Raw genomic sequence first — 14,312 nt, 5'->3', positions numbered from 1 at the left:
TTACAGGTACAATTTTGTTGGAATCCTTTACATTTTAAGTAAAATTGGTCACAGTGTGGCAACTATTCAAGATTTTTTGTATGGTTAGTTGATGAACCATTGAAAGAGATTTGTGACATTGTTTAGAGCTTTATTTCAAACCAACTCTGTATACACAAAGTCATTGAGGTTTGCAAGATTGGTAATGAAGAAGAAAACTTTCTCTCTGGTTTGAATTTAGCTATGACAAAAGAACAGAAACAGAACATTATTTGAAACAGAACAGAAACAGAACAGAAACAGAGTGATTCTGTCATAGAGCTTTCATTTATTTTGTTCTTGACACGCATAATCATAATTAAAATACAAACAAGCCAATCAAAATCTACTTCAAAACCAGTATATTCATCTTAAAATGTGATCTGATAACTAGGAAATTCAGCAGTAGTAATGGAATTTCATACAAAAGGGAGTTAAACTTCTGAACCAGAAACACAATCTTGTTCGAATAGGATTGAAACATTTACTGAGAAAAAAAAAAAAAAACAAAGTAACTCTGATTACAGAAAAGAAAACATGAAGAAGGGAGAATAAAACATGATTCACCACCATCCATAGAGAGCTTGAGTGTAAGTGTGCTTGATCCACCTGAAACTCTTTCTGAGAGAGCCTTTCATTTTGCCCTCTGCTGCATATATTTTATAGCCTGCAACTCTCTTCTTCCTCTGCAACTCAGGATCATTGAAGCTCCAACTTTTTGATGGTTTAGAAGCTACCCTTTTCACTTTCTTCACCTTAATCTCCTTAGCAGTGGTGGCAGAAGAAGCATTATTGGCACTGTGACACCTCAGATCTTGCATGGTTGTTGGGGCCACCTTGCCTCCACAGTTGCTTTCTCTCTGAACCCTTTCATCTCTGCATGACTTGGATCTGAACTCCATCATCATGCCAACCACAGTGCCCCAAGCAAGAGTAATATGAAAGAACAAGGAACAAATTAAAGGGTTTGTGGCTTTGCTCTTTTGTAGCTGTATGTTAGCATAGTTTAATTCTCTTCCTCTGATTTGCGTGAAAAGAATTTTGATTCATACGGATACGGATAAAATTTAAAATTTAAGTGTGATTCTAAATTTTAAATTTACCTAAAAGAAGTGAATCAGAGCCTTATATTTAATTGAAATAAAAATAAGTCAAAAATAAATAAAATTTTCTTTTTTTGAAATTTTTATCGATATCAATCCATGTATAAATTGATTTTATGTATCATTGATATTTTCTTTACCAAGAAATAATTTTGGAAAATTCATCAAATTTGGAATAGATCACAGTGTTGATCTTTTTAAGTTATAGTAAGTTATATTTTTTAGAAAAAAAATTGTGATGTTAAATTGAAAAGTCTTTACTTAATTTATATAATTTGTATAGTAATGTTGAAAATATAAGATTAATTTCACATTTCATTGTGTTATTGGTGTTGTTTCTATCAAATAATTCTATCCAATAATTTCTTTAAAAGGCTTGTCAAATTTAGAATAAATCATGGGGTTGGTCTTTTTACACCAAAGTTGTTTCTTTTTAGAAAAAAAAATATTATGATATTAAATTGAAAAGTTTCTTTAATTTATATAATAAAATCTTTTTGAATTGGGTCAGTAGAAGATGACATGTTGTTTTCATTAATGAAAATTAGTAGGGTAAGGTGGGACTCATCCAACCCTCTTTGCAGAGCAGAATTTCATGATGCCATCGGATACCTTTCACACGTGCATGTGTTCAAATTAACAGTTTAATTAGTTTTTTTTATGTCTTTGGATGAATATCAAAAATATACTAGATTGATACTTTAAATATTTTTTTAATATATTTTTAATTTTTAAAATTATTTTGAAGACAACAGAGAAATCACACAAAAACAAATCGGCGAAAAATTCAAATTCATCCGACCAATGGAGCATAAAATAACATTTTTTATTACCACTCATTTTTATAAAGATTAAATGAACATTTTTTTTCTATTCTACCACACAATATTTAAATAATGAAATAACATTTTTATTACGACTACTTATGCTTTATTTATCCGTCATTTTCCAAATAGACTTAGTAATTAGTGGCTGGGTGATAATAAATTTAGATTATTGAGAAAGATGGATAACATATAATACTTTTTAGACTTTTATTTGTACATAACGTAATATATAAAGGCTTTCTCAAGTACAAAAAAAAAATGAATAAAATACATTTAAGATGTTCCATTTTGTTGGTCTTCAAGCTATTAAGTATGAAAAAAAAGTAAAGCATTTTTCTTTTTAGTTTTTGAAGAAATAAGTATAAAATATTTGAAAATAAAAAATATTCTAAAACAAAAAACTCTAAATGAAATTATTATAGCCAGCAAAGGTAATTATTATGTACCTCCCAAGTTCCAATATTTTGTCCTCTTTAATTGCATGAAGCATTTGGAAAGTTGCTCTCACAATTTTGTACAAACTTGACTTTAAAGTTTTGGCCGAAAGTGCAGTGTGAAATGAATTGATTATGATTAATTATGATGATAAGTGTGTTAGTACAATTAAAGTAATCATGTTCAATCTAATTGCTAGTGTTCCACTAAAACAAGTACTTGATCAGGGGTTAGCATGTATCTTTCACTCTCAACAACACTTTAATTATCAAGTATTCAAAACGATTCATTTTAACACTGTAGTCTTTGAATAATGCATAACAATATTATGCATGCAACACTTTGCGTGTAAAATAGTTTGTAATTATTTTAGTGTCGCTTTTTTCTTCTCGCAATCATAAAGCCAAATATTTTAGTTAATTTGAAGTTTTTTACGGTAGAAATACCTTGTGTGGTGCTGAACTTGGATGGAAAATTTGTATTCATTTATGTTCCAAATTTGATATCCAAATTTAAAAAGAAATAAAAATAATAATCTTATCAAATTTGTTTGGGAGGTGTTAATTTTTAACTTGAGACTCTGTTCTGGGAAATTTTTTGTTAAAAAAATAAGTGTGCGGTTTTCTAAAATAGTGGGTAAGTATTCACTCAGAGTATATTATTAACTATTAGTGACTAAAAATAACTATGTTTAATTTTCAAAAAAAAATAATTAATGAGTAGGTGTGAAACTTATGGGATTACAGTTTTTCAGGGAATAATAAAATTGTATTGACCCTTCTTTTTCTAGCAAGTCACTGCTTTTCACTGAAAATTAACTTAGCATAATAATTTTTTTCTTCAAAAATACAAAACAAAATGATACATCAAATTATATGTCTATTTTCAACATGCGTCAAGAGATTTATTTTAGATTTGATACGTTTAGCAGTTAAAAAATCATCTCTAGTCTTCATTTTTATCCAATGTCACGGCTTGCAAGTTATTTGAAATAATTATTATAAAAAAATTAAAAACTATTTTACAATGTTAATGCATTACATTTTTTCTCTCTTTTTTATCATCATAATTATTATACCACACTTATCTGAATGGGAAAAGGCACACTCAATCCACCGACTGCATGCTTTAGAAAGAATTAAAATGAAATAATATAACCCTTTAGAGTCAAAAAGAAAAGGACATATGTTGCTTCAAGAAAACGCGATTTGGAGCCTTTAGTGATAGGTCATGATTGGACGGATGACTATAATTTCTTGACCAAAATATCTTTTACGAAATTTCACTTAAAAATTTACAAAATTCCACACTTTGGTTTGGATGAAATATATTTTAGCATTTGCAGAATTTCGTAATTCACACAAGAAGAGGTTAAGGCATTATTCAGAAATAAGATACATACCACAATTAAAAGAGAAATGGCTTTGAGCAACCTACTAAAATAAGCAAATAAACAATTTTAATAGAATCCATTATAAATAAAGTAAGGCGTCATTGAACTCTAACCGGTAAAAATTGAAAAAGAAAAGAAAGACACAAAATAATAATTGTCAAAAAGTAATAGCTCTGATGACTTAACAGAGAATAAAAATTAACCCATCAGAGCAGATCAGCAACATTTGAGGGCAACTCCTCTACAGTGACATTGTAGAACTTCTGAATATCAGATAGCATTCTGGCATCTTCCAGTGTCACAAAGTTTATGGCAACACCCTTTCTTCCAAAACGCCCACTTCGTCCTATGCGGTGAAGATAATTTTCAGGTTGGGTAGGCAGATCATAGTTTATAACCAAAGACACTTGTTGTACATCTATACCACGAGCCAAGAGGTCAGTGGTGATTAGAACTCGAGAAGAGCCAGAGCGAAATTCACGCATAATGATATCACGAGTGTTTTGGTCCATGTCTCCATGAGTCGCAGAGACTGTGTGATCATTGCTTCGCATCTTGTCAGTGAGCCAGTCCACCTTGCGCCTTGTGTTCACAAAGATGACACTCTGGGTGATAGCTAAAGTCTCATAAAGGTCGCATAATGTCTCCAGTTTCCATTCTTCCTTGTCAACATTCACATAAAACTGCTTGATACCCTCCAGGGTCAATTCATCACGCTTTACCAGGATTCTCACTGGCCTATTCATGAACTTTCTTGTAATTTCCAGGGCCTCCGGTGGCATTGTAGCAGAGAACACGCCAACTTGAATTTGACCCGGCAGTAGCTGGAAGATGTCATAGATCTGCATTTCATGCACCAAAATGAAAACTGTTAACTATTTAACTCAAGGTGAGTTCATTTTAGCACAAATGTAGGTGACTGTTTTATATAAAGAGAAATATTACAAAACAAAAATCAGTAATATGCACGATACAATGGAAAACAAACCACTGGAAAACCAACAAACCTGGTCCTTGAAACCACGTGAAAGCATTTCATCAGCCTCGTCCAAAACAAACATCTTTATGTGATCAGGACGGAGAGATTGTCTGCGCAGCATGTCAAACACACGCCCAGGAGTGCCAACAACAGTATGTACACCAGCTTGGAGAATGCGCTGATCCTCACGGACACTGGTTCCACCAACACAAGCATGAACCTTGACGCCAAGATAATCACCGAGAGCTCGCATAACCTTTTCAATCTGCTGTGCAAGCTCCCTTGTTGGTGCCAAAACCAAAGCCTGGCACTGAACCAATCCATAATCTAGTTGCTGCAAAATTCCAGAACAGAATGTAGCTGTCTTTCCAGTTCCAGACTGAGCCTGCTGAATCACGTCCAGACCCTTGCAGAAAGGAACAATCCCCCTTTGCTGTATCGCAGAAGGCCTCTCAAAACCTATAGAACAAGAATAAAAGATTTCACATCAACCTGTGCAACAGCTAACTGCATATAACATTTGCTTTTGTTCTTAATAAAGGATATATATCATATAGTTGATACCTGCAGATCCACTTTGTAATCTTCTACGAAATAGTTTGAAATGGAAACATGTGTAAATTCAGAAAACAATAATTCGAAGCATATGTCATCCAAAAAATAATGGCCAAATGCCCCTATATTGCTACATTACTTGATACTATAAACTTCCCAACATCAGGGGGGCCAGGGATAGGTCAAATAGTAGGCATCCTCGTTTTGAAAAGGTCAATTCCACGTCTAGATCCTACAACTCCATGTTAATGGTGACAACACAAACCACTGCACCAAGACTCCCCTTAAAATAAATCTTAAAACTTTTAAGCTTCAAAGAGAAACTTCAGTAAATTAAATAAATGATAATTTAAATTGTTTAGCTAAAATATAATTACAATTGTAAGAAGTTCCAGATACGTCGATTGCAAGATAATGACTGAAACAGTATAACTCCAACAGGGTATCCATTGCAGAGAACAATGTTTAAATCCGTTAATAAAAGCAGTTAGTCTACATCTTTAAAATTGCTGAGTAGCTGACACAGCTACACTCACTGACATACAGGCTTTGTATTTTAAACACAATCTTTGTTTTCAGTGCATTCTGTAAAAGGCCAATTCAGCAGGCCTCAAAAAGTGACTTTTAGAGTATCGATTCATTAGAAAAGGAATCTATTAACCAGCATCAAGAGTGACTAAAAGAGGGCACACCTAGTATTTCTCAAGCATTAAATAAGCACCAGAGAAAACAAACTAAAATATCATTTGACATACCATAAGCATATATGCCTCTCAGAAGATTTTCTTGTAAACCCATTGCATCAAAACTATCATAGACTTCATCATATGAGGTGAAAAACTCTTCTCCATCGGCAGAAAGCCTGTAATTAGTTTTCAAAACAATAATTAAAATCACAGAAAACTGCAAGAAAAAATAAGTCAAGCGTCACACGCAATGAAAAATATGAAGTGCAATAACTTACAACTCATTCATCTTAGTATCATAATGCCGAGTATCAAATTGAGTACCCTCTGGAGCCAATCCTGCCATCACTGCAAAACAGAAACTTCAGTAAAAATTAAAAAGATACGTGTACATAAGAAGACCTAACAAATCCAAAACCATAACAAAAATTAATTCGCAATAAATCATCGCGAGACAACGCTAGTGAAAGAGCACGAAGGGGCTCTTGGCTATGATAAATCTTTTTCTTTTCGCATGATGCCAGATAAGAAAACAAATTCAAAACCACCAATAAATAAAATAAAAACATACATTAAACTGATAAAAATTCAGAGCACTACTCTAATCTGTGTCAAAACAGAAAATAAAAAAGAGCACCACCCATTAAAAGCCGATGATGATTAAAAAATTGAGTTCGAACTAACCATCAAACAAATAACAATAACATAAGACCTAAAATCGAATGAAAAGCTTTGCGAAGAAAGCAATCAGATCAAGCGCATGTTCAAAACATAATAAGGAGAGTGATACGAAAACAGAAGAAAATAAAATAAAAGGCGATTTATGAAAATGATGAACTTTGGTGAAGATAGAGAGAAGTTAGGGTTACCTGATGTTGTTGGAATAGAGAGAAAGAGAAAAGCGAAGTATGGGAAGCGAAAAGAGGAATTAGGGTTTCCCAAACTCCTCGGATCTGCGCCGTGGAGTTGAAGGGAAGAGAAAGGAGAATGAATAGAATAGAAGGAATGTGTTCAGTTTAGGTTTTGTTATGTAATTACTTCTACTTTTTTTTTTCTACTATTCTATTCTACCTAGTTTTTCGTTACATCACCCAAAACAATAGTGTGAAAATAAATATTATTATTTTAATAATAAATAATATACGTTTTATTATATATAAATCTTATTTCATAAGTTAGTATCCTAACAGTTGTCCAGTTTTATTATATATAAATCTTCACCTAGAGATACTTTTTTATTATATATAATTTCTATTTCAATTTTATTCTTTAAATACAATTATTAACTGGTTTTTCCAAGAAATATAATCATTAATTGATTTGTTAGATGTACTTAATACTTTAAATTATTTTATACAAAACTGTCACAAATTTTCTTATATTTTTTTTTTTATATTTGTAATTTTCGCTATTACCATATTTATAATAATGTATAAAGAAATTCTTTCTATTATATCTACATTTTAAAATATTAATTTTACGTTATAAAATATAATTAATTATTAATTTTTTTTTAAATTGATTGATATTTTTATAATTTTTTTTTATTTATTAACAATTATTTTCTTATTTTTTATATATTTTACTTTATTTTTAATAAATATAATTTTATTTTATATATTAACTTAATATCATTATATTATTTTTTATATATTTTACTTTATTTTTAATAAATATAATTTTATTTTATATATTAACTTAATATCATTATATTATTATGGTCTAATATCATACATATTTAACAGTGCTTGTATGCTAGTTTTATATAAATTGTTACAATTTTCTTTTCTCTTTCTTATTGTTTATATATTTATAACTTTTACCGTTAACATTTATATATTTTATACTTGTTATTATTTATTATTTTTGTCTTATATATTAACTTAATTAATTTATATATATTATTAACTTATAATATATTCTAAATTTTTAAAAAATACAGAATATATATACAACTCAATTAATATTCAAAAGTGAATTTGGAGTGGTAGAGAATAATCAATATTATTTTTCAAATTATTATTTATAACTAAGCAACAACAAACATTTGTATTACAAAACTATTGCTATTATGAAAAATAAAATAAAATAATACTTTTATTAGCTTTACCATATTAGATTAGATTATGGTAAATTAATTAGAGATTTCCATATTGCAAGACCCCTCTTTTCTTCCAAAAACAGCACCAAACTCACCTCATTTCTTTTTATCCTCCTTCTCTGCATACTCAGCTCTCCCTCTGTTTTCCCTCTTTCTGACCTCATCAACCTTGATTCTTGATCAGGTCCCGAAGAAGAAGCCACGCCTGAGCCTTCTGCTGCCTCCATTCACGGTCTCTCTTCTCCTAGGTTCAGTTGAGGAATTCAGCTCCCTTCTCCTAGGTTGCCTCCACTCAAACCTTAACTCAAGAATAGGTAAGGGAAGCTGACCTTTAACTCAAATTTTGTAGGAGGTGTGTTCTTGAGTGATATAATTGCTTGATTTTGTGTTTAATTGATGCTTGGACGTGTTTGGGTGTGATTTTGAGCATGAGATGATCTTGGGCGAGGATGCATGCGTGGAACAGATGAGGAATCCTGGTATTTTCGCCTAGGCGATCAGCTCTCGCCTGAGCGAAAATATCAGAGGATCACCTCTGCCACTGCACGAATTCTCGCCTAGGCGAGCTGGAGTCGCCTGAGCGAGATAACTTCTCGTCTAGGCGAGCCAGTTTCGCCTGAGCGAGAGTTCGCCCAGGATTTTTTTATTTGCCACTGTATGATGTCTCGCCTAGGCGAGGTCGACTCGCCTAAGCGAGATGGACTCTCTAGCTTAGGCGAGATCCTCTAGCCTAAGCGAGATTCCCTGCAGAAGTTTGGTTTTTCCCACTGTTTTGATTTCTTGATGCTTGATTGGTTGCTTTAAGATGATAATGGTTGATAATGTATGAGATCTTTATGCATGTTAAACTGTATGCAGAAATTGAGTGTGAACTTGATGTGAATGGAAGTATGTTAGAGTTAGGATTTCAAGGGAAATCCTAAGGAATGTGGTTTAGTAAGTGTAAGGGCATGAGGACTCAGATTGGTGATATCCTGACGCTTCCAGTAACCATTAAGACTCAAGTAGAGTACAATGGATTACGTCGGGGGAAGTAGCAGGAGGTCCTGGTCTATGAAACCGATCCATCATAGAGGTGATGGGATTTACCTTGAGAGTGGTTGGGTGAATACCCATTGTGCCTAAAACTCTGCAGAGTTTAGGAACCATCTCAGGTGCAAGTCACCAAGAGCTCCAATGCCACTTACACAATCTGGATATCGAGTCTAGAGTGGTGTGTGGTATTATATTTGGAATCAGCTGGATGATTTTGATAGACTGTTTAATGAATCCTGTTTTTCTGCATTAACATAAATTAAATTGCATGGTTACTCCTCATTCAAGTTAGCTTACCCTTCTAGTTTTTGTGGCGTGTTTGTGTTTGTCTTCTACTTTGCAATGATCGCCTCGATTGGATGGCGTGAGCAGATAATCGTGCAGGTGAGGATACACCCTCAGGGACGTGAGATGATTGCACTAGACGTACCAGTAGCATATGTGACCTTTTTTTTCTTTTGCTTAGCTGATCAGATGTTTTGTAACCTCTTAGTAATGTATGCGCGGTAGGCGTTGATCCGTATATGTATGGTTCATTTTGGGGATGACTGTATTATGTTATACGGGCCTATGTCATTATCTGCTTCTGAACTATTAAAATTTGAATGTTTTGTTTTAATAGTTTTAAAAACTATCAAAAACGGGATGTTACACATATTCTCTTTTATGTTTTATGTGTGTAGTTTCTTTAATTAAAAACCAACAAAACGAATAATAGCTCGAATTTTAATATATATATATATATATATATATATTTATTTATTTTGTATACTAAAAATGACATTGAATCAATAAAACCGTTCCAATTTGATGACAATTTTTTTTTATTCATATAAATGTAAATAAATGTAAGTTCTATCATTAGAAATTGAGATGAGAGATATACCGTAAGCGAATCAATTAATTAATTAAGTGATTATATTTGCTTCGATCATACTTTTATTACTTTAATAATAATAACAGAAATAATAATTAAAGTATATTAATATAAGTATAATCGTACTTGTGTATGTGTTTTTTAAATATAAATAAATTAATGATGACAATATTACAATGTTATTTAGTTAATACATAAAATAATTTTATATTTATTAAAATTAAAATAAAATAAATGAAAAATATATGAAAAAATAAGATGGTTTATGAATAGAAAAAAAAAGACAAAATAGATAATTTTATAAAAATATATTAAAATAATTGTTAAATTTTAAAAATTTAATAAATAATTAGATAATAAAAAATAAAATGAAAATTATGAAACGTGGTTATAAAAGAGAAAATCTATTTATATAGTTATAGATGTGCTTATATATAAGATATATAGTATAAATAATAGTAATTAATGAAATAAATGAAATTAATAATAATAAAAAAATATAGTATAAACGAAAGCATCAATGATCACTTTTTTTCCTTTTTCGTGATTTTAATAATTTATAGATTTCTGGAAATTTGTGATTTATATCAAAATTATAATTTTAGATCGGTATATTTATATATTTTAATTTATTAACTATTTTTTTATGACATAATAAAGTAATATAATAGGTTTAATGGAAACAAAACAAAGGAGATAAAATATGTGAAATCTTAGATAATTTTATTTTAAGAGTAAGAATGATTGAGATCATATCTGATGAAATAAGTCGTGAAAATATATTACTTAGGAAATGGTTTCCCATTAACCATTATTTTTTATCAAAATTTTCTAAATACAACATCTGTTTGGGGAAGGTGCTTGAAGAAAAGTTGGTCCATGGGGACCTTTTAGGGGCAAAGAAACAATGAAATTAAAGGTTTAAGGACTGCAACGTTAAGAAAAGAAAATAAACGTTGATGTTGATTTTACTGAGAAACACCATTGATGTCAGGAAACAAACCTCACCACTGATGGAAGAAATGGAGGAGAGTGGCATCTTGCAGTGAAAGATGAAGTGATTTTAGGTTTTTTTGTTAATTTTTTTAGTAATGGCAACGAGGTCATTTAAACAAAGATATGGGTGCAGGAAAAAAAACATGAGTGCAAGAAGAAGCACCATGAAGAAACCCATAAATGTGACCCAAATGCATTTAGGTCCACTTGGTTATAGTTTTTTCTTCATCCATTCTCATACTTTCTAGTTGCACTCCCATAAATTTAAAATGACTATTTCAGAACAGGCTTTCCGACTTTTTAATCTAGAACATGATTTTGAGAACAAAATTTGCAGAAAAGATTTTCCCTGACGTCCGGTCTGATTCACTGGTGGTCAGGTTCAGTATATTAGCGGTCTGTTTCGGTTTACTAGATTTTCGGTTTGGTTCATTGACTTTTAATTCGATCCACTAACGATCTGATTCGGTCCACTCACGATTTGGTTCTGGTCATTGATGGTCTGGTTCGATTCACTGAATATCCGGTCTTGTTAGTTGAGGGTCCGGACTTGTACGTGGATGCTCTGGTCTTGTTTGTGGACGATCCCTTACTATTCGCAAAATGTTTGATCCCATTCACTAACTATTTGGTCCGGTTTGCCCATGGTTTGACATGGTCCAATCTTGATCATTGGCGGTTTGGTTCGGTCCTATTCATCGACTGTCTGGTCCAGTCTGGTTTGATGATGATCCAGTCCAGTTTAAGGATAGGCCACTTCGTTTTGCCACCGGTTCGGTTCACTAGTGGTTTGGTTCGATTCACCAACGGTCATGTCCGGTTCACTAGCGATCCGATTCGGTTCACTAATGATCTAGTCCGATTCATTGGTAGTCTGGTCCAATCACTAGTGGTCCAGTCCGGTTCACTGGTGGTATGGTTTGATTGACTTACGGTCTGATACAGTTCATTTACGGTCCAATATGGTTCAAATATGGTGCAATCTGGTTCACTAACAGTCTGGTCCAGTTCACTAAAGATCTAGTCCGGTTCATTGATGGTTTGGTCAAGTTCATTGACGGTCTGGTCCGATTCACTTGTGGTCTGATGGCGGTCCAATTCGGTTCAGTGGCAGTCCAGTCCAGTCTGATTCCCTTATGGTCAAGTTCGATTCACTTATGGTTTGATACAGTTCACTTATGGTGCAGTCTGGTTCACTGATGGGTCGGTCCAATTCACTGACGGTTCGATCTGATTCACTGACGGTTCGATCCGGTTCACTAACAATCTGGTTTGGTTTACTAACAATCCGGTCCATTGACGATCCAGTCCGGTTCACTAGTGGTCTGATTTGGTCCATTGGCGTTCCGATCCGATTCACTTATGGTCCAGTCCGGTTCATGTGCATTCTAGTCTGATTCACTAACCTTTTGGTTTAGTCCACTGATGATCTATTCTAATTCACTGGCAGTCCAGTCCCGTCACTAGCGATTCGATACGGTTCACTTACAGTTCGGTCCAGTTCACTTAAGATCTAGTCTAATTCACTTATGGTCCAGTCCAGTTCACTGACGATCCAATCTAGTTTATCGACAATCCAGTCCAATTTGTCGCTAGTCCGTTTCGTCACCAATCCAATCCGATTCACTAACAATTCGGTCCGTTTTTCGCTAAAAATCTTTTCTCCAAATCTTATAAAAGAATCCAATTAATATTGAAATTTAGTCTAAAGCATTCATCTTGAAATTTAAACCCCAAATAAACTTTGCACCTGTAGAATTAAAGAGTCATACACAATTAATTTGAACCAACTTGTTGTAACATTTTAAAAAAAAAAAAACTATAAAGTTATTTTTTTTATAGTTTTCAAAATTGATTTCTTTAATTTAATCAAAAGTTTAGTATATGAATTTTTTATTTTCATTTTCCTGGAAGATTTTAAATTGAACTAAAAATATAACCGAACGTGGCACATGGCATTATTGAGAGAAGTGGTGTTGAATTCAGTTCCTCTTTCTTAAAATAATCGGTGAATACATGGCATTTTGCATTTGCTGTCTTTCTTGCATGAACTCGCTTCGACACCTCACAACACAATCCTTTTCAAATTTATCTTCTTCACGGATATTATTATGCAACAACTCGTAAGTGTTTTTTGTCGTGACTTTTGTAATTTGATCTTCACAAAATTAATACTCTATTTTCAACTAATTTTTTCTTGAAAAATATATTAAACTACTGAAATACCAAGAACGAGTATGAGAAAATGTTATGATTTTTTAAGACAATTTTTTAGTTTCTTTAATTACCTTACATGAACAATGTTTTCTCCCTTTATTTATGCAATTTGCAGTTCCAATTTCTATGTTGTCAGGGACTGTGCAGAGACTCCACCGCCATCGAAATTGCAGAAAACTTGTCTCTGAGAACGACAATTATCAGTTCAATTTTCATTACGAGTGCAAGTTCATATTTTTTTTTTCCTAGGATAAGCTTGTTACAAAAATGCTCACCAAATATATATACGAGTAACTTTATGAACTATTTTTTATACTATTAAAATTTATAATAAGAGAAAATAATTGTGATTAATGCAAGAAATCTTCCTTTTAAATAGGAAAAAAATTGATAATATTAAAAATATAAATAACTGTTTTATCCTTTAAATTTTGTATTACGAAAAAAATATAATAAGGAAAAATACCACACAATAGTGAATTTGCTCTCCAGACAGACAGGTGTTAAGTGATTTGGGGCAAGTGGCTCTAAAGGGAAGTGTATGAGTATCCGAAGGGTAGGTGTCATCATTATAACATCTCTATCACTCATACTCATGCATGCTCGAGGTTCAATATTAAAAGCAAATATTAATTACACAACTTTCTCATAACTATTTATTGAAATATTAATGAATGATTCCAATACTATATTACTCACTACTTCAAATAAAGGGTTAACTATTTTTTATCTCTTTTATCTTTAATTTTCGTTAAATTTTGAAATGTTGAATTAATTTAATTATTTATTTTTTAAAATATATGAATTTAATTATTTTAATTAAATTTTGTTAGGTTTAGTTGATTTTTCGTACACATTTCAGAATTGTATTTAAGTTGTGTTTGACATATTTTTATTTTAATGTTAAGTCAAATACTATTATGAAATAAATTTAACAAAAATTGATTAAAAAAGACTAAATTTATAAATTTTAAAAAATAAAAATTAAATTAATTTAAAATTTTAAAATTAACTAATTTTAAAATTTACTTAAAGAAAAAGCATATTTAACTTTAAATAAAACGAATGATTAATTATGAACCTAATTTTT

General features: G+C 31.6%; 2 protein-coding genes across 2 annotated transcripts; both read right to left on the bottom strand.

Annotated features, from left to right (window-relative positions):
- Positions 1–264: 264 nt before the first annotated feature.
- Positions 265–1,070, bottom strand: LOC114184088. Its single transcript, XM_028071327.1, has one exon. It carries the CDS (start codon positions 924–926, stop codon positions 582–584), a length of 345 nt encoding a protein of 114 aa, XP_027927128.1. The 5' UTR covers positions 927–1,070; the 3' UTR covers positions 265–581.
- Positions 1,071–3,790: 2,720 nt separating this feature from the next.
- Positions 3,791–7,043, bottom strand: LOC114185293 (eukaryotic initiation factor 4A-10-like). The gene is made up of 5 exons (XM_028072948.1): positions 6,866–7,043; positions 6,275–6,344; positions 6,066–6,172; positions 4,784–5,214; positions 3,791–4,618 (listed from the first exon to the last, which is right to left on the bottom strand). Exons 2-5 carry the CDS (start codon positions 6,340–6,342, stop codon positions 3,983–3,985), a joined length of 1,242 nt encoding a protein of 413 aa, XP_027928749.1. The 5' UTR covers positions 6,343–6,344; positions 6,866–7,043; the 3' UTR covers positions 3,791–3,982.
- Between the last annotated feature and the right edge of the window lie 7,269 nt (positions 7,044–14,312).

This window comes from Vigna unguiculata, chromosome 5 (genome assembly GCF_004118075.2).
Source record: "Vigna unguiculata cultivar IT97K-499-35 chromosome 5, ASM411807v1, whole genome shotgun sequence".
Classification (NCBI taxonomy): Eukaryota; Viridiplantae; Streptophyta; class Magnoliopsida; order Fabales; family Fabaceae; genus Vigna; species Vigna unguiculata.
This window is presented reverse-complemented; position numbering and strand designations above follow the sequence as displayed.